We start from the raw sequence: 27,295 nt of genomic DNA, 5'->3' as shown, positions 1-27,295 counted from the left end.
CTGGGGCGTCGAAGAATTTCGCACGCCGCCAGACGGTTGCTCGTAACAGCAACAAGTTGTCCGATGCTTTGCGAGAAAGCAAGGGCAAAGACGGTGTCAGTGCGACTGGCCGACGGGAAGGTCGTCACTGTCCCGAATGTCCAAGTGGATCTGGCCGTCAAGTTTGAAGACCTTGACAGCCTCGAACAGCTTACTGTTCTCGATAGGGATCCATATGATTTGATCCTGGGCATGCTCTGGCTTGAGAAGGACGAGCCCTGGGTCGACTGGCGAGGCAAGGCAATCGGTGCCAGCCGCCCTGCGCAGTACGACAGAGCATTGGGGAGTCATGTTTCCACCTCTGTCAGGACCCGGGGCGACCGCAAGGGTTGCCAGGGTACTAAAGCATCCGGCAGATGCTTGGGAGTCGTCGACGTAAATGACGACTCCGAGGATGCTTTGATGGTGGCAGCGCCCAGAGGAGGCGCTGGCCAAGTGGGTAACTTAGGTTCACAAGCGGGTAACTTAGTTCCGCAGACAGCTGCAGCTGTTACGAACACTGAGAACAGCGTGTTCAAAGTGGGTAACAGAGTTCCACTCACGGTCGCTTAGACCTTAACTGAAGAGGAAGACGTCGGATACGCCTCCTGTGTGGGTAACAAAGTTCCACACGCGTCGTCCAAACCTTAACTGAAGAGGAAAGTGTTGAGCACGCTTCCAGTGTGGGTACCATAGTACCACACGAGGCCACGAGTGCCTCGGATGTCGTAGCGCCGACATCCCTCGACGTGGGCAGGAAAGCTCCACGTCACGGTCGCCGTCGTCAACGACGCCTCAAGTCGGACCCGAACTTCGTTCAGATCGACGTCGCTTCAAGCGACTCGGAGTCCAGGGCCCGGGCTCCTCCGACAAGGCCGGTGGAAGAGTGTTATCACATCTTCGATGGCGAGACCGGTTTACCCGTCAAGACATCTGGTGTCCACTTAGAACCGTTGCCAGAGGTTGCAGAGATACTGAACCTCGAGGAAATGTCGGTCGAGTCTTTCCTGTCCAACCTTAAGGCTGGAAAGATTGCCGAGATGGTGCTCATGAGACCTGAGACCACTCGGGAGGAGCTGAACTCCTCCTCTGTCTTGGACGAGAGCGTCCTGGAAGACCTAAACAAGCAGCGTCAGACGCGCTTGGGTTCTGAGATCCCAAGGATCCGGTGTATCCTTTGGTGACGGAGTATGCGGACGTGGTGAACAAACACCCACCGACCCAGCTCCCACCGGATCGAGGCGTACGGCATGAGATTGATCTCGTGCCTGGCACAAAGTATTGTGTCACGAGGCAATGGCCTCTGTCGCGCGAACAGTGCGAGGTCATTGATGCCGTCTTCGCCGCGAAAGCGAAGGCAGGTATGGTGCGGGAGTCGAAATTACCGCACTTGACGCCAACTTTCTGCGTTCGAAAGCCGAACGGAAAGTGGCGTCTAGTCCACGCTTATAAGAAGCTGAGCAGCGCGACGGTGCTGGCCCAAACACCAATCCCACGAAAGGATGTGTTGTTACACAACATGGCCGGGAGCGTACTGTACAGTGCGCTGAATTTGGTAGATGGATACTACCAGATCCTGATGCGAGAGAGTGACATCCCACTCACCGCGGTAAGCACTCCAAGCGGCATGCTTTGGGAGTGGGTCGTCATGCCGCAGGGCTTCTCTACCGTTTCGGCGACGTTCAATCGCCTGGTGACGCAACTGTTCCGCCCTGTGTGTATTTTCGTACAGACGTACTTCGACGACATATTCGTCCATAGCCGTGCCGAGGGAGACAAGACGGCCATGGAGGTGCACCTAGGACACCTCCGTCGAGTTCTAGACGTAATGCGAGCGAACAAGCTCTGCGCTAACATCGACAAGTGCGTTTTCGCGTCACCAGAGATTAAAGCTCTTGGTTGCTTCGTAAGCAACGTGGGCGTTCGGGCTGACCCAGACAAGGTCAAGGCCATCGCAGCATGACCGACGCCCCGATCCCAAAAGGATTTTCGAAAGTGGTTGAGCTTGGCCAACTACCTTCACAAGTACAGCGCAGGGTACGCGGGCTTCGCTAAGGCCTTGTCGGGCCTTCTTCAGAAGGACGTCGACTGGCGCTGGGACCAAGAGCACCAGGATGCTTTTGATAGCATCAAGGCCAGTCTCCAAGAGGCCCATGTGCTGGCCCTGCCGTCGGACGAGACGAAGCCGTTTAGCGTCGTCTGCGATGCCTCCGATTACGCCATCGGGTGTGCATTGCTGCAGGCCGACACGGCTGGCCATGAACGAGTTATCTCGTTCCAGTCCAGGCAGCTCAAAGCCGCCGAGCGGAACTACTCTGACCACGACAAGAAGCTCCTGGCAATGAAATATGCCCTTGTGAGGTTTCGTGTTCACCTTCTGGGCTCGAGGCCCTTCGTGATCTACACAGACCTCGCATCCTTGAAGACGGCGACTAACTCGCCTCACCACTCCTAAAGGAAGGCGAGGTGGCTGTCCTTCTGTACTCCGCGTCGGATACAAGCCGGGCAAGCTCAACGTGCTTGCGGATGCCCTCTCTCGGCGTCCCGACTATGAGTTTGCCTACATCACGCGGGTGACAACGGATCTATATGATCGGATACGCATGGCGTATCGGGACGATGAGGCTGTCGCGCCTATCGTCAAGTTCCTTAAGGCCGGAACGAGCCCGAAGTCCGACTGGCTCTCGTCGCGACAGCGCTCACGGCCCCACCGATATGAGCTGAAGGATGGCCTCTTCTATTACCGAGTGGAGTTCAATGAGCCTCCACGGGTGGTCGTACCCAACGACGAGGGTCTGAAGCTTGATATCCTCGCGGAGGCGCACGACGCGCCCTCCAGCGGCCACTTGGGCCGCGAGAAGACCTTTCTGTCGGTCTCTCAGGCCTTCTGGTGGACCCACATGTACAAGTGGGTCGCCCGATACGTTAAGCCATGTGAAACATGTCAGCGAGTCAAACCCGCAGGGCACTCTTCGGCTCTACTATAGAGCCTGCCCGTACCAACTGACTGTTGGAAGTCGATGAGTCTTGACTTCATCTTTAGGCTTCCCGCCGACGGTCACGGCAACACCGGAATTTTGGTGTTCGTGTGTCGGCTGAGCAAGATGGTACAACTTGCTGCAGTTCCCGTCACTGTTACGGGCGAACAAACCGCAAGGTTGTTCGTCGATGGCGTTTTCCGCTATCACGGTCTCCCGGAGACGATTGTCTCGGACCGAGACCCGCGGTTAACGGCTGCGTTTTGGAAACCGCTGCTCCCTTTACTGGGAACTCGTCTGCAGATGTCCACTGCGGACAATCCGCAGACAGACGGCCAGACAGAGCGCGTCAATCGAGTGCTCGAGGACACTCTGCGTAGTGTGTGCGCGGCAGCGCCACGTACGTGGTCGACGCAGCTTCCAGCTGTTGAGTTTGCGCTCAGCAACGCGGTGCACGCGTCCACGGGGCTCACGCCGTTCTACTTGAACGGCTTCCGTCACCCCAGAGCGCCTCTCACTCTTCGAGGAGACACTGACTCCTCTATTCTAAGTGGGGGAGAGGCTCGGAAAGCCTTTTCCTCCCAGGTTTCGGATGTGAGACCAGTTTCACTGCGGAAACAAGTGAAATCCTTTATGGATACCAAGCTGAGCGTTGTCAGCAGGGCCCGCGATGCCATGGCAGCGGCCCAAGATAAACAAAAGGAGTACTCCAACAAACATGGAAGAGGAAACTTAAGTGTATTTAAAGTGAAGACTTAGTGTTGCTAGACACGAGGAACCTACCTCTTGACACTGCCAGCTTTGTCGGCAGCAACAAGCTGAAGCACCGCTTCATCGGACCATTTGCAGTCCTGGCCAGACATGGTGCGTCGTACACCATCGACCTGCCAAAGTCAATGACGACGCACCCGACGTTCTATGCTGGACGTCTTAAGCGGTACTTTGATCCACAGAGGGTTGCTGACTCGCAGACCCACCTTGGCCCAGCTCCTCAAAGCGAGGGCGGGCCACAGACGTCGACGAAGGCGTCGGGGCAGGCACCCAAGCCTCGGTCGGAACGGCAAGGCTGCGGTCAAGACCGTACGCCGGAGGGGCTCCGTACGAACGGACCCCGGAGCCAAACGCCGAGTACGCTGAGTACGCCGGGTACGCACCATACGCGTACGTCTGGGAGTGTGCCGCAGGCGGCTCCGGACATGGCAACAGAGCCTCGATCCGTCGGATCATGCGAAAGGCCTCGTCAAGATCGGACGAAGAGGCCCGACTATCCACCCGCAGATGCAGGCTCGCGACCTCTCGCTCCAACAGGTCCAGGCGGCTTGCAAGACGAGCGAGCTCGCCCTGATTCCCGGCCTGGGCGACAGCATCACTGCCAGTCCCAAGGCCAAGTGCAATCTCAAGCACGAGGACACCTTGACGGAGGCGGTCAACCTCAGGGCCCTGTGTCGGACCCGCAGCCGGAGCACTCGGACGAGAGTGGTGTTCGGGAGGCGCCGAGTACTCGTACTCGTACGAGGGCATCTCCGCCGTTGCTTGATCGAAATGGAGAAGCCCACTTCCACGTGGAGCGGATCCTCCAGGAGCAACGGCGTCGCGGTAAGCGACAGCTCCTCGTGATGTAGAGGGGTTATGCCCACTCCGAGAACTCGTGGGAGCCGATTGAACGGCTCCTGATTGACTGCCCGAAGGCTGTCGCAATCTGGGAACAGAAGCGGCGGCAGCTTCATAAGTAGTCCGGGGCTTCTTGCCCGAACGAGGTACGGACGTTGAATACACTCCGTACCCGCGCGCATCGTGAGCGCTGGAAGCCGCACGCTTCAGGATGTCCCTTGGCAGCATGCGCTTGCTGACCAAGTGGGCAAACCGAACACGAAGATCACGCTGGTCCAGGATGCGAGACAGCAGCTGATCTTCATGGAGTTCCCGTAACTCCGTGGGTGGGTACTTAAGAGACTCCACCCATGCCCAGAACATGTCCTCACAGGAACTCCAAGTGGGACGGTTGTCGGGCATAACCCAGGGGTATCCCCAAAGAGGATAGAGACCCCCCGGGTCTCGGGCTTCTTATGACAAGTCGTGAAGTCCTTAAGGGGAATGCGGTGTGGCGCGAGAAGCACACACCGAGCAGCCTCCAAGTTGTCAACGAACAACCGTTTCTTCTGAACAGGGGCACGTTCGTAAATGCCCCTAGAAGTGTGTCCGCCCAAGAGACCACGAGGAGCGACGAGAAGCTCTAGGAAGAGGTCAGCCTCAGAGCTCTCCTCGGGAGGCCAATACCCTCTTGAGTTGATGGCAGCTCCCTGGCTGACGGGTGCCACCACCGAGCCCCCACGCACATGCTGGGCAGCTTGGAAACCCTCCTGCTGCTTATCGAGGTCATTCGTGACCTCCCGGGGCTCAGCGATAGCACCCTCCTCTTCCTCCTTCTCCTCCGCTTCATCCGAGGAGTCGAAGATGCCCCGATGGGAGTGCCGAGTCTCCTTCTCCTCGCGGAGTGGAGACTTAAAGGCTGTACGCTTCTTTGAGGGCTTGGCGCCTACGGCTTTTAGAGGCCTTAGCACGCGCAAGGCCCTCGGCAAGCGAGAGGCGTTTGCGAGGATTATCTTTCTCATCGCCACCAGCTTTGGGAGTGCCCTTAGCCTTGACGGCCGGACTCTCAGAGCGCACAGACGTCCTGGGACTGTGATCACCTTGATCACTTGTGAGCGATTGCACGCTGTCGTTCTTGTGCTCACTGGGCACTGGGCTGTGCCCTTCCGCAGAGCCCGCAGGAGCATCGTGTGTGCTCTCGGACTCGGCTTCGTCCTGGCTGCCGGAGTCGAGCTCGCGTTCTACGAACCGAGGGTTCGGACAATTGTCTGGAGAGGCCGAGGTCGACGGGCTGCGGTGCTTGCTGGTTCGCTTGCCCACAACCTTGTCGCCCGATGAGCCGATCGCCTCGGAGGCCACCTGAGTAGCCTCCTTAAGTGCCGAGCCTTTGCCGTGAGGCTTAGTGCTCTTGGCTTGCGCCTTTCCGGCAGCAGCCTTGGAGCGTGTATTCGCACCGCTCTTAGCAGTGCCACGAGGCATGGTTAACGGTCGAAGTGGGGACCTAGAAGAAGAGCGCACAGACTGCTGCTCGAGGCTCTAACTGTGAAGTGAGCCTCCGCCGCGCTCGTGCGGCCAAGTCGATGGTTTTCGACTTTGAGAATGAAAGTTTGTGACGAACACCTCTTCATTCTGATTGGTCGGTAAACCATTTAAGTGGGGGGGATGTCACGGGGTACGTAGCCCTAAGTGTACCCTGGCTACATGAAGTGTGACACGTCATACTTCGGGATATTTGGTACAAAGTACCAAGGTCGTTCAAAGCCAACCATTGGTTGACGACATTGCATTTCTATAGGTGACTTATAGTTTGTATTAAACCCAAGCTTTATCTACCTATAAATATACTCAGTTTACATTCTACCTTAATTAGGTCACTTCGCTCTCTTTTGAATAAAGAGGGGACCTGTGAATTGCCGTTCACTGAGAGTTTGTATACTCTCGGAAGCTAACTTCCTCTAGCGCAAGGTGCTGTGTGACCCCGTCACAAGGAGAAAGTTGGGCTGGGGCGGGACGGGGCATAAGCGCTTAATAGTGAGGTGTATGAGCTTCAGGGCAAGTTTAGACGTGAATGCCGAAGTGAAAAGGATTAAGTTGGCGCAAACGGCGACGTCAAGTGGGTGGCTGGGGGAATGGTCTGAAATTTGCTTGCTGACAGCCGGTCGGCAAAATAATACTGAAGTATATTAATCGGCAGATATTTTAAACTAAAAAATGATCACATAAAAATATCAGTTTTTAGTTTTTTTCGGAGTACCCTTCGAAAGAACTTTTGAAAGCATGAAAGTGCCTGAATATTTTGGTGCTTGGACTCAGTTCAGCTCAACGTGTGCACATGAAGGTGAAGGAAAAATCGGCATCCATTAACTGCGTTGTTGTGACCGTACTTCTCCCGCTGGCACCCCAAACAGATCCGTGATTGGAAGGTTCGCGTTGCTTAACACGTGACATCAGCTCGTTGCACAGACTACTCCAGCATTTATCCATCGCCCGCCAGCAATTACACGCTACTTGGAGTCGAATCGTCGTACAGGGCGATGCTTGCGACCTGCCAAAACTTCAGAAATGAAATGAGACAGACCCAGGTTTCCGTCACCATCGGCAGTGATCGCATAGTTGAAGCAATAGCCGTTGCATGTATTAGAGCAATAATTTAAAGGGCGGTCGAAGAAGACCTCAGTCTGCAATCGACTTGCGTGTGCGTCCGCCTCCTCCCGCACACGTGAATCCACACTCACAGCCATGGTTGACGCCTCCGTGCTCCTGGTGCTTCGCATCATGACGGCATTATCGTCGTTCATGGTCTCACTGAGTCCATCCTTCTCCATTTACAAGATCTACCAGAGCAAAACCGTCGGGAACATCTCCATAGTCCCATTCGTCTCGCTGCTCGGCAACGCGCACATGTGGATGATGTATGGCTATTTCTGCGGAAATATATTCCCCGTAGTCGTCTCGTTCGGCTTTGGCGACCTCGCGGCACTCGTCTACATCTCTGTGTACTACACCTTCGCTGAAGACCGCAAGTACGTGCTCCGGCGGTACTGTTTCAGTGCTCGCAACAATTACATTGTACGCCGTCATTGCAGCAGCTGGAGCTACAGGCCAGGACTACACCGGTATCAGCCACATTCTAGGCTATTTGAGCATCGTCGCCGCCATCATTCTGTACGGTGCGCCATTCGAGAAGACTTCGTTTGTACTACGCAACAAGAACGCATCTCCCATTCAGCTACCGATGGTTATCTGCGGTGCTACAAACAATGCGCTATGGGTCATCTACACGCCACTAGATAGAAACTGGTTTATGTTCATTCCGAACGCCATCTGCGTCGTGCTCGGTATCGTGTTGCTGACGTTGTATGTAATGTATCGCCCAAACAGACCGCCATTGATCTTTCAGATGACGACATTGCCATCAGAATTGTCGTATCGACCAAGACTGAAGAAATTCAGAACAAGATCCCGAACGCGAGCCCTAGCGTACAGCCGATGGCATCACCGCTGCTTCCATTGAGCCGAGAAAACTCATTTCAACTCAGTTCGCCGTCAATGAGTCGTGGTAGTTCCTTTCAGCAAATGAGTTCGCCCGCGCTGAGTTCTCAAAGCGGCTCTTTCCGAAGTAGCTCTTCCGACTGCGGCTTCACAGCCGGAGCTCTGCACATTAATCGCGCCCCGCGACAAAAGTAAAAATAGGACGACAGTAACTCACTAGGTAGAGGAATGTTGTTAAACCACAAAACTTCACTGGTTCATTTTTACAGTCATGTCATGAAGCAGATTTCCCGACGTACTTGTATCGGATATACCGTCGTTGTAATTCGCTGCTATCGAATACTTCGGGAACAATCAATCGAAACACCCTCGAGCCAAATTTCCATAGCACTGGCGGAGACGGCAAGCTTGGACGTTGGACGTGGGTCCTGTCCTTGCATTCTCACACTAATGAAATACTTCGAAGACCCACCCGTCCTTGCATTCCCACAGTTAACGAATCCTGCGTCGTGAGACCAGGAAAACGTGTTGCGAAACGGCTTATGTCGGGCTGCATCCAATCTCGTCCCTTGATGTCTCCTCGCTCTGTGCGCTTCTTGTGGTTGTCAAGTGTATGCGCAAAGTTTCCGGTGCGTCCAGAGGTCTCGTACGACACGACGTACCCATCTCGTCCTTCCCTTCTCTCCATCTGCTCGGTGGAGGGCAAAATGCCTTCCTGCACTTCGCATTTTACAGTTTACCCGACTCGTGAGAGCTCCAGTCGCCCATGTCAGGAGTGGAGTCCGTTTTCCGCGTGGTCGCGGCCTGTACGTCCCTCATGATGATCCTGAGCCCGACGCCGGCGGTCTACAAGATCTACAAGACCAAGTCAATCGGCAACTCCAACATCGTCTCGCTCGTGTCCGTATTTGCGAACTGCCACGTCTGGACGCTGCAAGGTTTGCTCACCCGTAACTGGTTCCCAGTCTTCTCCACCTTCGTATCGGGGGACTTCATCTCTATCATTTACATGTTCGTGTTCCTGCGCTACACACCGGCCGCAAGCAGGCCTGGAAAATCATCGCCGTCCACGCGGCTGTACTGTCGATTATCACCACGTACGCAGTGCTAGGAGGTCGGGGCGTATTCACAAGCTTGAGTAGGGACCAGGCGAACGCTACCTAGCTGTGTGCGTGACTCTGGTGCTCTACAGCTCACCGTTCCTCAAGATTAAGGACGTTGTCAAGTACAAGACGGGCGTGTTCATCCCGATCCACATGGTGATGGCCGGCACGTTTAACAATGCGATGTGGATCACGTACACGCCCATGTCTGGCCTATGGTTCCTCTTCGTGACCAACGTCTGCTGTGCCATCCTCGGCGTCGCACAGCTAATCGGGTACATGATCTACCACCCGAGCAAGCATCCGCTCGGCTATGGAGCCACACTGGAGGACTTGCTTGAGAAGGAGAAAGAGGACGACGGCATCCTGTCCATCGCGATCGACCGGACCAGCATGCAGTCGTCCACCAAGGCTATCCCGCAGAGCCCCATGTATCAAATGATCAAGTCGCCGCTTGCTCCTCTTCGCTCGTAAATATACAGAAGCCTGTAAGTTAACTTTCAACATGCCAATTTAGACATAAATCGTCGCCCAAATTGACAGTTTGCCGCTTGCTGTTGACTCAACAGCTACATGTAGCGGCAGAGTTGAGCTGCGCCTGCTCCATGTCGACTTGTCGCCGCCGTCGCGACTCGCGTTGGTCATCTAATCATCAGGGATTACACTGCTGCTGCTGTGCGGTCCAATCACGTTGCGAAGATTCTCTTAAGCTCAGCATCCAAGTACACGGTTGTCCGAATACGTCGCTTCGCATCCTCTTACGACAGCCGCATCAGTCTGCATCTTGCGTTGTTCGACACACCCTTTTAGCTCGATAAACATGGTTGTGAAGACGCTCTTTCGCGTGCTAGCGTCGCTTACCTCCATTAGCGTCACGCTCAGTATGATACCGTCAATGTACCAAATCTACCGCAAGAAGGATACAGGCATCGCGTCCGTGCTGCCGCTCATCTGTATGGTGGCCAATGCACACGTGTGGATGCTCGACGGCGCTATCGTCAAGAATTGGTTCCCAATGTTCGCCACCTTTCTCACATCCGACTACATCGCCATCGGCTACGTGGCCATCTTCTTCTGCTACGCGCGCGACCGCAAGAAAGCTCTTCGCAGGATCATCATTGGGGCTACTATCCTGGGTCTTATCACGATATACGCGATCCTAGGCAAAGCTGGGTATACGAACCAGTCGAACGACGGAGTGGACACGACGCTGGGTATCTTGGGCGTAATGGCCGGTCTCAGTATGTTCAGCTCGCCATTCGAGCGGATAATGAAGGTGCTGCACTACAAGTCGGCTGCGTTCATCCCGATCCCCATGGTGGCTGCAGGTGCACTTAATAATGTCATGTGGATCGTGTACTGCCCAATGATCGGAAGCTGGTTCTTGTTTGGAGGCAACGCGTTGTGTCTGCTGCTCAGCATTGTCAATATCGCTCTCTACCTCGTCTACAACCCCAAGACGCATCCACTGCGGCTCGAAGAAGGTGATCCTGATGCAATTGAAGGAAATTTCACAAAAATCGAGCCAGCGTCACTGTCTATGGCCCTCTCGCCGCTACCATCCGACGACGATGTTGGTCTCAAGAGCAAACAAAACTTGCACAGCCCAGCGTATAGTTTGGCGCGCTCGCCGGTTGCAGGTATTACGTCAGATGTAAGCAGTCGTGTCTAACTTCGATCGATTAAAATTGTAATGATTTCACTCTCGACATGCATGAAAAAGTGTAAACGCCAATATGCAAATTAAAGAAGAGGATTCAAGCACATCACAAGTACAAGACACTACACTTACGGTTTCGATGGACATTGTTGCCTGTTACAGTTAGCTCACACCATCGAAAGGTTTGCAAAACGTGAGCGTATGTACAACTTTGCTCAGTTCAATTTCCCAGCATGACCCGTCTTGGTACGCCAGTTCATCACGAGGAGTCGCTGTTCACGTGGTGTCCGTGGCCATGAACATGTCCCTGGAAGGGCAGATTCATTGAGTACGCGGACAAGAAGCTTGGCTTCTGACTAGAAGCAAAAGCAGCAGCATTGGCCTCGGTTGTCGTTTTCATGTCGACTTCCGTAGCTGCGTCCCACTCCAGGAACCTTTGGACGACCTCTGGTATTTCGTGCTGGTGGGGCAACCCGTCCACGCCCATTTCCTCGTATAGCAGCCTCGAGTCCACTCTATCCCTACCATGGCGCAACATGCAGCGCGACAGCCCTTCGGCGAAGATCTCGCCCGTCTCGGGACACTTAAACTGCGCCAAAAGGAAGAGCCAGTCGTCATCCCAATACACGTTGCGTGTATGCACCTCGTAGCGCTGAAAGAGCTTGATGTCCTTAAAGTGGCGGATCCCTTGCGATCCAAACACGAAGTACCAGCGGTTGCGAGCGCATGCATGCAAAATTCCTTGAGCACCACAGCCGTACCAGATGGCCAGCTCCATGCTGCGATAATAGGCGTTCTCCGGCAGCTTGCCAGTGAAGTTGCAGTCCTTCAATGACGCTCGTGTCTTCCATACGCCGGGGTAGCGCAACAGCGCTCCGGGTACTTGCGGCGTCAGCTTGCGGCGCAGCACTCCCGCCCCCATATGCCACAGGATGCGAGGGATCATTCGCACAGGCCGTGATTGAATGAGCTCTGAACGTCGCAAAACGTTTTGTGAGACCGTCGACGTGCAGTGCGGAATTCGAAGCATCATTTTATCTTTGTTTTCGTAAGGGTCATTTTGACTTGATTTTTGTAAAGAAAACTAATCAGATGCAAGGTTGAAGTGAGGACCATCACTCTGTGTCCGCACGCAGATATGTTTTCTTCACTTCCGCATTCTCCGCGCGCCACGCAAGTCCAAGAGAAGAGCAAAGGAGGAGAGAGAGGGATGCTGGACACGAAAAACGCCACAGAGGACACGCCCACGTCGCAAGATGCCAAGACGCTCGTCCCGATGTCGCTGAGTCTGTAGGTTACAAGGGGCAGTGACTTACAATTGTGGCCGACGTGACTTGACGTTTGTATGCAGAGTGGCAAAAAAGGAGAAGATCTTACAAATGGAGGTGGCCAAGCTGGGGAAGTTACTGGCTCAACGCAACGAGATGCTCGACGGCTTACAAGAGAGCCACGAGTACCTGCTCACGACGAACGGACAGCTTCAGTGAGTGGCTTAAAGCCTTTTAATGCTACATGTTGAAGTACGCTGGTTCAGAGCCTCTGATACACGTTGGTGCGTGAAGGGAGAGAAGTCGTCTGCGGCGAGAGAGGCTGGTGTCGCTGCGGACACTGCTGGAGGCCGGTCAAGAACAGCACGGAAAGGACAAGACGGGGGTTTGCGACGTTATCGGAGTGAACGAACTGGACGCTACTGCTGAGAAGTGTGGTGTGCTCAAGGGTATTATACTTGGGTTGGTGGATAAACGCGCTGGACTGGAGCAACAATGCATGGGGCTGGAGGAACAGACAGCGCGAGAGGCGGTGGCTCTGAGAGCGAAGGAGGAACGACTGAGTGAAGGTACTAAAATGCAGGAGAAAGATCAGCATGTCGCCGTTGTCGTAACTAATGTGCTGCTTTTCTATAGTCCGAAACTCGCTTCTTCTTCTGCACGAAGACATTCATTCAACCCAGTGGAACTTCGCTGTAAATGACGTCTATGCCGTTTTCTAACGTGTGCTGTTTTTCAAATCAATCTGACAGATTGTCGATTTGATTCCAGAATGACGAAGCCGAGCTCTCTGCAGAGGACAAACACCTCAATGCTGTCAGTCAGAACGCTCAGAGTGAAGCAGCAGCTGTGGAAAAAGTTGACACAGCGCTGCGAGCTGAAAAGGCTGCAGTTGAAGACCTTCGAGCAGTAAGCTTGTTTTATTCATTTGCTGCTCTATAAAGGTTTCATTAACCTTGGAGTTGACAGACCTGGCTGAACTACGAAGACATGGTCCACGAAGAGCATCGTCAAATTACAATTGAAAACGAAGACGCTAGAAGGTGAGATGAAGTTGTCATGATGATAATCTCTGACACACATATGCAGTGAACAGCGAAAATGTCAGAAGCTGCTTGAAAGCAACGGGGTACGAGAAATCGAGGTCGCTCGCTTTTCAAAAGCAGCTATTGATAAAGGGAATGTGTGTAGCCAACCTGCTCAGCTGATGAGGAAGTTCTGCAAACAGCACGAGATCTACAATTACGACTGCAACATCTAAACGTATGCACTCAATCGCTGCATTATCTTTATAGTGATTTAATATATGTAATTGCGCTACAGGAGGAACTGACAAGTACCAAGTTCTTCAAGCGAGAGCTAGCTCTACGAAAGAAACAAGAGAAGGACATGCTGGCAATCGCGCAGTCCAGCATTAAGGTACCGTTATCATAATATTGAGTCGAAGCTCCACTTTACTTACCTCTGAACCCACCGAATAGGCAAAAGAAGAACAGTTGACTTGGTTGGATCGTCAGCGCTTGCATCTTGAAAACGAGCAAAACGAAGCCGTAAAGGTCCACGCTGCAGATGAAGCTGGTATGACCTCAAATTTTTAGCTCGTGCTTCTGTCGTGCTTGCTAACGACATATTGTATTTCAGCTTACCGTACATTTGTCAAGGAGCACAAGTCGGCAATGGCTTCTCTGGAAGCACAGATCAAGGGTATTGAAAAGGAACTGAAAAGTACAGAACGTGCTATTACCGCCCGAAACAAGAAGGTGGCCACTATCAACAAGAAAACTGTACAGAAGTCAAAGGTTCTTCAAGAATGGAAAGTAAAGATCGACGCAAAGCAGGATCAAGTCACAAAGTCTGCAGCCACTCAAGGGCTTGTCGATGCTGAACTTCTGAACATGCAAGAATCATTGAAACAAGAACAACTTCGTGTGGCGCAGATTCAGGGACTTCTCAAAGCTCAAGAAATGGAGTCAGAGGAGTTGCATTCATCTTGCGCGGTGGTCGAGTCCGAAATTCAAAACACGCATACGTCGCTAGCTACGATGAGGGCCAACATCACGGCGACTCAAACAGCCGTGAAAAACCGCATCGACGAAGTTCGCGATAAGTTCTTGAGTGCATTCGTCATAGAAGACGCTGAAAACCTGATCCAGTTGCTGAACAAAGAGGTAGGCGGAACGAAAGTAAGGCTAACGGCATCCGGGTCATTTCACTGTGGGTTTGTCGCTTGTATCAGATCGAAAGCTGGACAACGAAGGATTCAGTCGAAGTTGATGAAGCCATTGCTCGCCACACGATGAAGCTAAAACAGAAATACGATGCCTTGATGGCCGAAAATCGCAAGAAGTTTGGCAAGACTCTGCTGCAAAAGGTTAGTCGACCCATCAATTAACCAACTGGTCAATCAAGCAAACTGGTACATTTTATACGGTTGTAGGAAAAACAATACAACGCAAAACTCGATAAACTGAAGAAAACGACGGCAGCGAAGAAGTCGAAGCCCGCAGCAAGCTCCACTAACAAGGCAAAAATTGTGAAGAAACACAGCATGGATGAACCAGCTCCTCAGATTTTTGTATCTGCGACGAGCCACGAGCATGATTCGGATGAGACCATGGGTAACCCCGCACCTGAAGAAAACGATACCAACAACAGAGATCCCGATCCAACAAGGATGGAGCGCCCAATCAATGGAGGCGATCTCAGTAAGGTATGTCTGGTTAGACGCGATGCTTGGCGATACTTGCACTAAATATTCGGAGCTCACCCATTCTACACTTCAGCAGGCCCCACCTTCCAAAATGCGCTTGTCAGAGCTGCACACGACACAACGAGAAGCGAGTGGAGCGCCAAAACCAACTCCAAAGCCTGTTCGACGTGGCCTCAATCTAGTAGACGAGTCTCCCCAGACAGACAAGGAGCTGGCAGATATTTTCACTGCCGACGGAACGAGACTCGATAATGCTTCTGGAGTCCGTCCACGTCGATTGAAGAGACGCACACCAGCTCAGAAGGCTGGTAAACCAGAATCGACACTCTCCACGACTGCACTCATTGCCCACCAATATTCTACAACCGAAAGGCCAAGTCAACACCCTCTCAATTCTCCCGTCGGCTGCGACGAAGACTTCGCCGCAATGTCTCGCGCTTCTCAAGATGAAGACACTACAAAGAAGACACCTTCCACTACACACCAAGCAGCTGATAATAAACCACTGCTGCAAAAGGTAAGACGCTGTTGCTTGTGGATGCGTTTGGACTTGTAAAGCTAATACACTGAAACAGGCAGATCAACGCAGCAAGGGCGTCGCCAAGCGCCGCACATCGAAGAAGACGAAGGCTTTGCATCGAGTCCGTCATTCGAAGGCAAGCCGAATCTCACTTGGCCGCACCATGGACTGGTCTACAGCTGAGACGTTCTCCTTCGACTGAGCTCCACCGGCAAATCATTTCCGTCCACGTTTAACATGCTAATTTTTGCCACACATTAGACGTCGTAGCGTCCTTCGTCATGGAAGCGCCACCCACCAAGCTGCAATGGCGCATAATTGCAGCAAACAATGCAGCAAACATTTGCGACACTAGCGCACTCACCACCACGGTGACCAACAATCACTGTTCGGCTCGAATTCTTCAAGCTCCAAATGGAGTCAACGTGACTGCTTACGCAACGGTCCCTGTCAGCCAAATTGGCTGAGCCAATCATATACTTTTTCGAGTCTCAATCCAGCCAGCTCTTGATAAGTGTAGAACGTGTTGGCGGTCTTGAACGAGGGGTGCAGGAAGCGCGTCAGTAGCGGTTTTGCAGTCTCCGATTCGAAGCTATTGATCAACGATGTTCTCCTCTGTCCTCCGCTCCGCATCCCGCCAGCCTCTGAGCAGCGCCGCTTCCATGACGGCAATGGCGTCTGCCCTTGGCCTCGCTAGCTTCTCGTCTACCGCACGCAACGCTGAGGAACCAAAGGTGGCGCTGAGCCCCAAGGAATTCCGCTCCTTCAAGGTAACAAAGGTGGAGGAAGTGACCCACGACACCAAGCGTCTTGTCTTCGCCCTTCCTAGCAAGGAGCACGAGATGGGTATTACTGTTGCTAGCTGTCTGATGGCGAAGGCGAGCGTGGACGGCAAGAACGTCGTCCGTCCATACACGCCCACCAACACGAACGCCGAGAAGGGCGAGCTGGAGCTCGTGGTCAAGGGCTACCCGACCGGCAAGCTGAGCAAGCATATCGTTGACTTGAACGTGGGCGATGAGCTGGCCATGAAGGGTCCATTTGTCAAATTCGAATACAAGCCCAACCAGTACAAGAGCATCGGTTTTCTGTGCGGTGGCTCGGGTATCACCCCCGCTCTGCAGGTGGTCAAGGAGATCTGCCGTAACCCGGATGACTCGACGCAGGTTGTGCTGATCTTCTGCAACCGGACGGAGAAGGACATTATTCTTCGTGACGAGCTGGACGCTCTGCAGTACATGTACCCGCAGTTCCAGGTTAACTACGTTCTGGACAAGCCTGAGGCTAACTGGGAAGGTTACTCGGGTTACGTGACCAAGGAGCTGGTCGAAAAGCTGCTGCCCGGTCCGTCCGACGAGACTCTGATCGGTGTGTGCGGTCCTCCTCCGATGATGGACGCCATCTCGGGCAACAAGGCCCCCGACCGGAGCCAGGGCGAGCTCAAGGGCCTGCTCAAGGAGATGGGATACACCAGCAGCCAGGTCTTTAAGTACTAAGTCGAGTGACCCGATCCTTCGACATGTAGGCAGTAACTGAAGCTGACTACCTCGTTACCGTATTCACTGACTGTCATGAAAAATGGATACCTGTGTAGCAATAAAGATTGCGCATCGGTTTCCACTATTCGCCTTTCGAACTTACTTCAAGCGTTCAAACCCAGTGGATTTTTGACGCACTCCATGTAAATACAGAGCCACAGCCTATAAACGAGTCGATCCTTAGAAACTCTCCTACTACAACCGGAGTCCCCATAGGACTTCTTGACTTGGTGTAGCGAGCACTTACTACACCTCGGAAAGTTGCGTCGTTTCCAAGTGTCCTGTTTGATTCATGTACGTGAGCTGTACGTTACCGACGCTGTCGACCTCCATAGCAGTGATACCGCAGTGGTTGTAGCGCATGCGGCCCCACGTGCCATTGGGGTCCACACCCAGCGCCTTGCACACAAACCAGCGAATGATATTGGCGTGACAGACCACGACACGGAATCTGTCCTTTGCGCGGGTCTGCGTTGACCGTATGCCGAACGTATTAGCGTAATGTTTCTGGTCTTCCTCACTCAGTTGACGCTCCTCGATCTCCAAGTCTTGCGGAATTAAATGACGGAACATGGTACGGTATGCCATTTTGAGCCGAGCGCAGTCCGACACCATGTTGTCCAGCTTCTCTCTCGCCAATTGCTGGCGGTTACCGTTCGGCAAAGGGTTACCCGGCCACGCTTCACGGAAGAGTTTGTTCTCACGGAACTCCACCGAGCCAGAAGGAAACGCGTCTCCGATACGTTCGGCCGTCTCCACTGCACGACGGACGCCACTATGGTACACTGGGAACTTGGGGAATCGCTTCAACACCATTCGCTCGGTCAGGTATTTGTGTAGGAATCGACCCGTTGCACGCGCCTGTTGCACGCCCAAGTCTGTCAACGGTCCGTGCATGTCCGCGGACGGCGTCTGCGAGCTGGCGTAGTGGCCGTGACGCACCAAGATAATGTGCGTCGTGCGGCTCTGGTCCACAAGAGACAAGTCGGACGTGGGCTTCACAATGTGGGCCTCGGCAGCCACAGCAATGGCCGTCATCCAGTCCATCAGCGTCTGCACATTTGGCGCTCCAATAGCGCGGACACTCCCGTTGGTCAACTTTAAGCTGAAAGAAGAGTTGTCCAGACGCTCCACAGTCGCGCCTGCAATGTCCCACGTGCCCTTCAAAGCGCCATAACGTTGCTTGCTGTCGATGGTGTAATACGAGAGCTCCTGCCCACGCAGCACGAAGATGCGCTAAACATGCCACAAATAAAAATCCACAAATAAGGATTAGTGTGTATTTTGTGCCACAATTAAAAGAAGCACAACATACACTCACATTCTTCCACGCCTGCAGCCCGGACTCGCCCTTTTTGGTAAGTTGGCCTTCCATCAGCACGTCGCTGGCGAAGACCTGCAACTTGGCGTCGTGGATTTTGCCCTCAGAGAAGTTGTTGCTCAGGTCGGTGACCACAGACGGACGCATCGTAGAAGACGGACGCATGACGGAAGCCATCAAGGACTGTCGAGGCGCTTGACTGCCGCCCAGCACCTGCGTGGCACCCAGGCCATCGCTGTTGGGCGTGAAGTAGTTGACGGTCGACAGCCGCGAGTTGAGCATGTGCGATGGCCGCATCTCACCCTCGGACTGTGCCGGCGACACCACTTCCATTGTTGGCCCTGCCATTATGACTCGATTGGGTTTTGACGGTGCAAAATGCTGTGTGGCTTCTTGCGGACGCTTTACTGCCGGGTGCCTGGACTCTACGAGTGTCTACGGTACAGCAGTACACCGTCTCCGGCTGTTGCTGCATTTTGCGTGAGCACTGGCTAGATTAGAAGAATCTACTTACTGAATACTTAAGCATTACTTTTCATCATCTGTCTGCACAGGTTGTTGAAGTGACGGTTCAAACGTTTTACATGTAAGTTACAGTGTAGCGGGGTACGTAGCCCTAAGTGTACCCTGATTACATACGATACTTCGGGATATTTGGTACAAGGTACCAAGGTCGTCCAAAGGTTGATGACATTGCATTTCGATAGGTGACTTATAGTTTGTATTAAACCCAAGCTTTATCTACCTATAAATATACTCAGTTTACATTCTACCTTAATTGGGTCACTTCGCTCTCTTTTGAATAAAAAGGGGACCTGTGAACTGCCGTTCACTGAGAGTTTGTATACTCTCGGAAGCTAACTTCCTCTAGCGCAAGGTGCTGTGTGACCCCGTCACACTTGGTAGCACTCGTAGTCAATCCACGCCACCGCGGGTAGACTACCTGGACCTCTCCGCCATGGACAGGAGCGACTTCTCCCATATGAACGACTCTCAGTTCGAGTCGGTTCGGAAGATGGCAGGCATCTTCGAAATGGAGGCCCTGCAGAGCCTGGTGGTGTCAACACCGGCCGAGCAGCTCGAGCGCGTCAATGCGTTTGACGCGTACGAGCAGGGCCTCATCGCGCATGTGCGTGAGAACCTGCAGGCTCCGGCGGCGGAAGCAAATCCGCCTCACCCAAAGCCAATACGGCTGAAGGTTAAACCGTATGAAGGGAAGGAAGGCGAGAACCTTCACTTCTGGGTCCGAGAAGTAGAGCTCGCGATGGACGCGGCTCTGATCTCGACCGAGCGACTTCGTGTTGCTTTTGCACTCTCCAACCTTAGCGGCCGTGCTAAGAGTTGCGTGTACTCACGGGAAGCAACATCCCCTGGATGTTTCACATCCTGGACCCAGCTGTGTGAACAGCTCCGAGCCGCGTTCCTCCCGGCGAACTACGAGTACCACCAGCGTTCGCGCTTCCTCTCGTGCAAACAAGGGAGGCGTGAGCTGCACGAGTACGTGCAAGAGTGGTGCAATTCCTTCATAATAATCGCACTGAAAAGTGTACAGCACGAGCGATGATGAATCGGCTTGCCGTCGCCACTTTTCAGCTTCAACAAGGATCGACGATCACGTCAGAGCAACGCTTGAATGGGAGCTCACGGCGTCCCTAGTGGGAAACCAACTCAACGAACACATCAAGATGACTGTGTTCATGGACGGCCTTCGAGTGGGTCCCGCACGCACTCAGCTGTTCCGGGTGCAGTCAAACACCCTTGAAGAGGCGATTCAAGTGGCTCTTCAAGAAGAGTACAGCCATTGCCAGGCGCGTACTCCGGTCTCAGCGTGGCCTGGGAGTTCCTTGTGGACTCCCGGTCGAACGAGCCCCAACGGACCAGTTTTCATGGAACTTGGGGCCGCCCAACAGCGTGACATCCGCTGCTTCGGCTGCGGGAAGATGGGCTACTTCAAGCGCGACTGTCCCGCGGAAAGACTCCGCAGACGGGCTTTCCCCAAGCCCGTCCTCAAGGGTCGCTGGCAGAAGCCAGGATCCCGGAGACAGGGGAGCGCCGGAAACCAGTAGGGGCGGGGCGCCCTACTGGGGAAGAACTAAGTCTTCGTGATGGGTGCGCGGGTGGCGCGTACCACGGGGACTTAGCCCCTGAGAGTCTTCGCACTCTCGAATCGGCGAAGAGCAGCGGCGGGTTGCTCGTTACACGGATGGGTACGGGGATACGATCATCCCTTTAGAATCTTGATCGATTCTGGGGCGTCGAAGAATTTCGCACGCCGCCAGACAGTTGCTCATAGTAGCAACAAGTTGTCCGATGCTTTGAAAGAAAGCAAGGGCAACGGGACGGTGTCAGTGCGACTGGCCGACGGGAAGGTCGTCACTGTCCCCAATGTCCAAGTGGATCTGGCCGTCAAGTTTGAAGACTTTGACAGCCTCGAACAGTTCACTGTTCTCGATATGGATCCATATGATATGATCCTGGGCAGGTTCTGGTTTGAGAAGCACGAGCCCTGGATCGACTGGCGAGGCAAGGCAATCGGTGCCAGCCGCCCTGCGCAGTCCGACAGAGCATTGGTGAGTCATGTTCCCACCTCTGTCAGGACCCGGGGCGCCCGCAAGGGCTGCCAGGGTACTAAAGCATTCGGCAGATGCTTGGGAGTCGTCGACGTATATGACGGCTCCGAGGATGCTTTGATGGTGGCAGCGCCCAGAAGAGGCGCTGACCAAGTGGGTAACTTAGGTCCACAGGCGGGTAACTTAGTTCCGCAGACAGCTGCAGCTGTCACGAACACTGAGAACAGCGTGTTCAGAGTGGGTAACAGAGTTCCACTCACGGTCGCTTAGACCTTAACTGAAGAGGAAGACGTCGGATACGCTTCCTGTGTGGGTAACAAAGTTCCACACGCGTCGTCCAAACCTTAACTGAAGAGGAAGGCGTTGAACACGCTTCCTGTGTGGGTACCATAGTACCACACGAGGCCACGAGTGCCTCGGATGTCGTAGCGCCGACATCCCTAGACGTGGGCAGCAAAGCTCCACGTCACGGTCGCCGTCGTCAACGACGCCGCCGCCGCCTCAAGTCGGACCCGAACTTCGTTCAGATCGACGTCGCTTCAAGCGACTCGGAGTCCAGGGCCCGGGATCCTCCGACAAGGCCGGTGGAAGCGTGTTATCACATTTTTGATTGCGAGACCGGTTTACTCGTCAAGGCATCTGGTGTCCACTTGAAACCATTGCCAGAGGTTGCAGAAATACTGAACCACGCGGAAATTACAATCGAGTCTTTTCTGGCCAACCTCAATGCTGGAAAGGTTGCCGAGACGGTGCTCATGAGACCTGAGACCACTCGGGAGGAGCTGAACTCCTCCTCTGTCTTGGACGAGAACACCCTGGAAGACCTAAACAAGCAGCGTCCGACGCGCTTGGGTTCTGAGATCCTTAAGAACCCCAAGGATCCGGTGTATCCTTTGGTGACGGAGTATGCGGACGTGATGAACAAACACCCACCGATCCAACTCCCACCGGATCGAGGCGTACGGCATGAGATTGATCTCGGCACAAAGTACTGTGTCACGAGGCAATGGCCTCTTCCGCGCGAACAGTGCGAGGTCATTGATGCCTTCTTCGAAAGCAAAGGCAGGCATGATGCGGTAGTCGAAATCCCCGCACTTGACGCCAACTTTCTGTGTTCGGAAGCCGAACGGAAAAGGGCGTCTAGTCCACGCTTATAACAAGGTGAACAACGCGACGGTGCCGGCCCAAACACCAAGCCCACGAAAGGATGTGTTGTTAAACAGCATGGCCGGAAGCGTACTGTACAGTGCGCTGGATTTGGTAGATGGATACTACCAGATCCTGATGCGAGAGAGTGACATCCCGCTCACCGCGGTAAGCACTCCAGTCGTCAAGCTTTGGGAGGGGGTCGTCATGCCGCAGGGCTTGTATAACGCCCCGGCGACGTTCAATCGCCTAATGACGCAACGGTTTCGCCCTTTGCGTACCTTCGTACAGACGTACTTCGACGACATATTCGTCCATAGCCGTGCCGAGGGAGACAAGACGGCCATGGAGGTGCACCTAGGACACCTCCGTCGAGTTTTAGACGTAATGCGAGCGAACAAGCTCTGCGCTAACATCGACAAGTGCGTTTTCGCGTCACCAGAGATTAAAGTTCTCGGTTGCTTCGTAAGCAACGTGAGCGTTCGTGCTGACCCAGACAAGGTCAAGGCCATTGCAGCATGGCCAGCGCCCCGATCCCAGAAGGATCTCCGAAAAAGTGGTTGGGCCTGGTCAACTACCTTCACAAGTACAGTGCAGGGTACGCGGGCTTCGCTAAGCCCTTGTCGGGTCTCCTTCAGAAAGACGTCGCCTGGCGCTGGGAGCAAGAGCAGCAGGATGCTTTTGATAGCATCAAGGCCAGTCTCTAAGAGGCCCCTGTGCTGGCGACGAGACGAAGCCGTTTAGCGTCGTCTGCGATGCCTCCGATTACGCCATCGGGTGTGCATTGCTGCAGGCCGACACGGCTGGACACGAACGAGTCATCTCGTTCCGGTCCAGGCAGCTTAAAGCCGCCGAACGGAACTACCCTGTCCACGACAAGGAGCTCCTGGCAATGAAATATGTCCTTGTGAAGTTCCGTGTTCACCTTCTGGGCTCCCGGCCCTTCGTGATCTACACAGCCCACGCATCCTTGAGGACGGCGACTAACTCGCCTCACCTCTCCCAAAGGATGGCGAGGTGGCTGTCCTTCTTCGCGGAGTACAACTTACGCGTCGAATACAAGCCGGGCAAGCTCAACGTGCTTGCATGTGAGGTTGATCGAAATGGGGTCGTGTTGGAATGCACATTGAAGACCTGCTCATGGAGGTAAGAACTGATTTAGGACAAGCACTGGGACCAGGACAGACAGTTAACAAAGGTGGCTGTGTGCGACTGAAAGCCAATACCATATAATCTATTACTTTTCATTTTCCTTCATTGGTGAGCACCCAGGCCTACGAGTCCGCTGCTTTCTACAATACCAGCGAATCACCTTCACTCGCGCTCGCCCTTTCTCGGCGTCCTGACTATGCGTTGGCCCACATCACACGGGTGACAACGGATCTATATGATCGGATACGCATGGCGTATCGGACGATGAGGCTGTCGCGCCTATCGTCAAGTTCCTCATGGCAGGAACGAGCGCGAAGTCCGACTGGCTCTCGTCGCGACAGCGCTCACGGCCCCACCGATATGAGCTGAAGGATGGCCTCTTCTATTACCGGGTGGAGTTCAATGAGCCTCCACGGGTGGTCGTACCCAGCGACGAGGATCTGAAGCTCGATATCCTCGCGGAGGCGCACGACGCGTCCTTTAGCGGCCACTTGGGCCGCGAGAAGACCTTTCTGTCGGTTTCTCAGGCCTTCTGGTGGACCCACATGTACAAGTGGGCCGATATGTGAAGACATGTGAAACATGTCAGCGGGTCAAACCCGTAGGGCACTCTTCGGCTCCACTACAGAGCCCGCCTGTACCTGATTGTTGGAAGGCGATGAGTCTTGACTTCATCTTTGGGCTTCCCGCCGACGGACACGGCAACACCGGAATTTTGGTGTTCGTGTGTCGGCTGAGCAAGATGTACCATCTTGCTTCGGTTCCCGTCACTGTTACGGGCGAACAAACCGCAAGGTCGTTCGTCGATGGCGTGTTCCCCTATCACGGTCTCCCGGAGACAATTGTCTCGGACCGAGACCCGCGGTTCACGGCTGCGTTTTGGAAAACGCTGTTTCCTTTACTGGGAGCTCGTCTGCAGATGTCCACTGCGGACCATCCGCAGACAGACGGCCAGACAGCGCGCGTCAATCGAGTGCTGGAGGACACTCTGGGCAGTGTGTGCGCGGCAGCGCCACGTACGTGGTCGACGCAGCTTCCAGTTGTTGAATTTGCGCTCAACAACGCGGTACACGCGTCCACGGGGTTCACGCCGTTCTACTTGAACGGCTTCTGTCACCCCAGAGTGCCTCCTACTCTTCGAGGAGACACTGACTCCTCTATTCTAAGTGGGGGTGAGGCTCGGAAAGTCCTATCCTCCCAGGTCTCGGATGTGAGACCAGTTTCGCTGCGGAAACAAGTGGAATCCTTTATGGATACCAAGCTGAGCGTTGTCAGCAGGGTCCGCGATGCCATGGCAGCGGCTCAGGATAAACAAAAGGAGTACTCCAACAAACATGGAAGAGGAAACTTAAGTGTATTTAAAGTGGAGAACTTAGTGTTACTAGACACGAGGAACCTACCTCTTGACACTGTCAGCTCTGTCGGCAGCAACAAGCTGAATCACCGCTTCATCAGACCATTTGCAGTCCTGGCCAGACATGGTGCGTCGTACGCCATCGACCTGTCAAAGTCAAGGACGATGCACCCGACGTTCTATGTTGGACGTCTTAAGCGGTACTTTGATCCGCAGGGGGTTGCTGACTCGCAGACCCACCTTGGCCCAGCTCCTCAAAGCGGAGCGGGCCACAGACGTCGACGAGAACGTCGGAGCAGGCACCCAAGCCTCGGTCGGGACGGAAAGGCTGCGGGCAAGACCGTACGCCGGAAGGGCTCCATACGAACGGACCCCGGCGCCATACGCCGAGTACGCTGAGTACGCCGGGTACGCACCATACGCGTACGTCTGGGAGTGTGCCGCGGGCGGCTCCGGACGTGGCAACAAAGCCTCGATCCGTCGGATCATGCGAAAGGCCTCGTCCAGATCGGACGAAGAGGCCCGGCGATCCACCCGCAGGTGCAGGCTCGCGACCTCTCGCTCCAACAAGTCCAGGCGGCCCGCAAGACGAGCGAGCTCGCCCTGATTCCCGGCCTGGGCGGCAGCATTACCGCCAGTCCCAAGGCCAAGTGCAATCTCAAGAACGAGGACACGTTGACGGAGGCGGTCAGCCTCAGGGTCCTGTGTCGGACCCGCAGCCGGAGCACTCGGACGAGAGTGGCGTTCGGGAGGCGCCGAGTACTCGTACTCGTACGAGGGCACCTCCGCCCCTGCTTGACCGGAATGGAGAAGTCCACTTCCACGTGGAGCGGATCCTCCAGGAGCAACGGCGTCGCGGTAAGCGACAGCTCCTCGTGAAGTGGAGGGGTTATGCCCACTCCGAGAACTCGTGGGAGCCGATTGAACGGCTCCTGATTGACTGCCCGAAGACTGTCGCAATCTGGATACAGAAGCGGCGGCAGCTTTATAAGTAGTCCGGGGTTTATTGCGCGAACGGGGTACGGACGACGAATACATTCCGTACCCGCGCTCATCGTGAGCGCTGGAAGCCGCGCGCTTCAGGATGTCCCTTGGCAGCATGTGCTTGCTGACCAAGTGGGCAAACCTCACACGAAGATCACGCTGGTTCAGGATGCGAGACAGCAGCTGATCTTCATGGAGTTCCCGTAACGCCGTGGGTGAGTACTTAAGAGACTCCACCCAAGCCCAGAACATATCCTCACAAGAACTCCACGTGGGACAGTTCTCGGGCATAACCCAGGGGTATCCTTAAAGAGGATAGAGACCACCCCGGGTCTTGGGCTTCTTACTACAAGTCGTGAAGTCCTTCAGGGGGGTCCGGGGTGGCACGAGAAGCACACACCGAGCAGGCTCCAAGTTGTCAGCGAACAACTGCTCTTTCTGAACAAGGGCACGTTCGTAAATACCCCTAGAAGTGTGGCCGCCCACAAGGCCACGAGGAGCGACGAGAAGCTCTAGGAAGAGGTCAGCCTCAGAGCTCTCCTCTGGAGGCCAATACCCTCTTAAGTTGATGGCAGCTCCCTGGCTGACGGGTGCCACCACCGAACCCCCACGCACACTTTCGGCAGCTTGGAAGTCCTCCTGCTGCTGGTCGAGGTCATTTGTGACCTCCCGGGAGTCAGCAATAGCACCCTCCTCCTCCTCCTCCTTCTCCTCCTCTTCATCCGAGGAGTCAAGGATACTCTGATAGGAGCGTCGAGTCTCCTTCTCCTCGCGGAGTGGAGATTTAGAGGCTGTACGCTTCTTTGAGGGCTTGGCGCCTTCGGCTTTAGAGGCCTTAGCACGCGCAAGACCCTCGGCAAGCGAGAGACGTTTGCGAGGATTCTCTTCCTCATCGCCACCGGCTTTGGGAGCGCCCTTAGCCTTGACGGCCGGACTCTCAGAGCGCACAGACGTCCTGGGACTATGATCACCTTGATCACTAGCGAGCGACTGCACGCTGTCATCCTTGTGCTCACTGGGCACTGGGCTGTGCCCTCCCACAGAGCCCGCAGGAGCATCGTGCGTGCTCTCGGACTCGGCTTCGTCCTCACTGCCAGAGTTGAACTCACGTTCCACGAACGGAGGGTTCGCACGATTGTCTGAGGCCGAGGGCGACGGACGGCGGCGCTTGCTTGCTCGTTTGCCTACACCGCGTCACCCGAGAAACCGATCGCCTCGGAGGCCACCTGAGTAGCCTCCTTGAGTGCCGAGCCTTTGCCGTGAGGCTTAGTGCTCTTGGCTTGCGCCTTCCCGGCCGCAGCCTTGGAGCGTGTCTTAGCACCGTTATTTGCTGTGCCACGAGGCATGGTAACGGTCGAATTGGAGACCTAGACGAAGAGCGCACAGGTTGCTGCTCGAGGCTCTAACTGTGAAGTGAGCCTCCGCCGCGCTCGCGCGGCCAAGTCGATGGCTTTCGACTTTGAGAATGAAAGTTTGTGACGAACACCTCTTCATTCTGATTAGTCGGTAAACCGAGCCTAAGTGGGGGGGGATGTAACGGAATACGTAGCCCTAAGTGTACCCTGGTAACATGAAGTATGACACGTCATACTTCGATATATTTTGTACAAAGTACCAAGGTCGCTCAAAGCCAACCATTGGTTAACGACATTGCATTTCTATAGGTGACTTTTAGTTTGTATTAAACCCAAGCTTTATATACCTATATATATATATATATATACTCAGTTTACATCTAACTTTAATTAGGTCACTTCGCTCTCTTTTGAATAAAGAGGGGGCCTGTGAACTGCCGTTCACTGAGAGTTTGTACACTCTCGGAAGCTAACTTCCTCTAGCGCAAGGTGCTGTGTGACCCCGCCACATCGCCCCTGTCCTAAGCGAAGTTTTG

The 27,295-nt window shown here is 54.3% G+C and overlaps 7 protein-coding genes across 7 annotated transcripts; 5 read left to right on the top strand and 2 right to left on the bottom strand.

Moving 5' to 3' along the window:
• Positions 1 to 7,325: 7,325 nt before the first annotated feature.
• On the top strand, positions 7,326 to 8,100 carry PITG_19028 (MtN3-like protein; the record flags this gene model as incomplete). The annotated part of the gene is made up of 3 exons (XM_002997468.1): positions 7,326 to 7,535; positions 7,693 to 7,952; positions 8,025 to 8,100. 3 exons carry the CDS (start codon positions 7,326 to 7,328, stop codon positions 8,098 to 8,100), a joined length of 546 nt encoding a protein of 181 aa, XP_002997514.1.
• A 744-nt stretch (positions 8,101 to 8,844) lies between these two features.
• PITG_19027 (MtN3-like protein) lies at positions 8,845 to 9,655 on the top strand (the record flags this gene model as incomplete). The annotated part of the gene is made up of 3 exons (XM_002997467.1): positions 8,845 to 9,095; positions 9,184 to 9,200; positions 9,243 to 9,655. 3 exons carry the CDS (start codon positions 8,845 to 8,847, stop codon positions 9,653 to 9,655), a joined length of 681 nt encoding a protein of 226 aa, XP_002997513.1.
• A 311-nt stretch (positions 9,656 to 9,966) lies between these two features.
• Positions 9,967 to 10,839, top strand: PITG_19026 (MtN3-like protein; the record flags this gene model as incomplete). Its single annotated transcript, XM_002997466.1, has 2 exons — positions 9,967 to 10,665; positions 10,787 to 10,839. 2 exons carry the CDS (start codon positions 10,077 to 10,079, stop codon positions 10,837 to 10,839), a joined length of 642 nt encoding a protein of 213 aa, XP_002997512.1.
• Positions 10,840 to 10,976: 137 nt separating this feature from the next.
• PITG_19025 (uncharacterized protein) lies at positions 10,977 to 11,816 on the bottom strand (the record flags this gene model as incomplete). The annotated part of the gene is made up of 1 exon (XM_002997465.1): positions 10,977 to 11,816. The coding sequence occupies one exon, from the start codon at positions 11,785 to 11,787 to the stop codon at positions 11,101 to 11,103; it is 687 nt and encodes a 228-aa protein (XP_002997511.1).
• Positions 11,817 to 12,013: 197 nt separating this feature from the next.
• On the top strand, positions 12,014 to 15,541 carry PITG_19024 (uncharacterized protein; the record flags this gene model as incomplete). The annotated part of the gene is made up of 14 exons (XM_002997464.1): positions 12,014 to 12,131; positions 12,193 to 12,324; positions 12,404 to 12,678; positions 12,746 to 12,804; positions 12,881 to 13,018; positions 13,079 to 13,152; positions 13,199 to 13,238; positions 13,433 to 13,528; positions 13,591 to 13,687; positions 13,751 to 14,277; positions 14,346 to 14,480; positions 14,547 to 14,819; positions 14,896 to 15,336; positions 15,395 to 15,541. The coding sequence occupies 14 exons, from the start codon at positions 12,052 to 12,054 to the stop codon at positions 15,539 to 15,541; spliced, it is 2,514 nt and encodes an 837-aa protein (XP_002997510.1).
• A 327-nt stretch (positions 15,542 to 15,868) lies between these two features.
• On the top strand, positions 15,869 to 16,961 carry PITG_19023 (NADH-cytochrome b5 reductase, putative; the record flags this gene model as incomplete). The annotated part of the gene is made up of 1 exon (XM_002997463.1): positions 15,869 to 16,961. The coding sequence occupies one exon, from the start codon at positions 15,945 to 15,947 to the stop codon at positions 16,833 to 16,835; it is 891 nt and encodes a 296-aa protein (XP_002997509.1).
• A 19-nt stretch (positions 16,962 to 16,980) lies between these two features.
• Positions 16,981 to 18,612, bottom strand: PITG_19022 (uncharacterized protein; the record flags this gene model as incomplete). The annotated part of the gene is made up of 2 exons (XM_002997462.1): positions 16,981 to 18,113; positions 18,199 to 18,612. 2 exons carry the CDS (start codon positions 18,544 to 18,546, stop codon positions 17,124 to 17,126), a joined length of 1,338 nt encoding a protein of 445 aa, XP_002997508.1.
• Positions 18,613 to 27,295: the final 8,683 nt, after the last annotated feature.

Source organism: Phytophthora infestans, genomic scaffold (genome assembly GCF_000142945.1).
Source record: "Phytophthora infestans T30-4 supercont1.74 genomic scaffold, whole genome shotgun sequence".
In the NCBI taxonomy this organism is placed as follows: Eukaryota; Oomycota; class Peronosporomycetes; order Peronosporales; family Peronosporaceae; genus Phytophthora; species Phytophthora infestans.
This window is presented reverse-complemented; position numbering and strand designations above follow the sequence as displayed.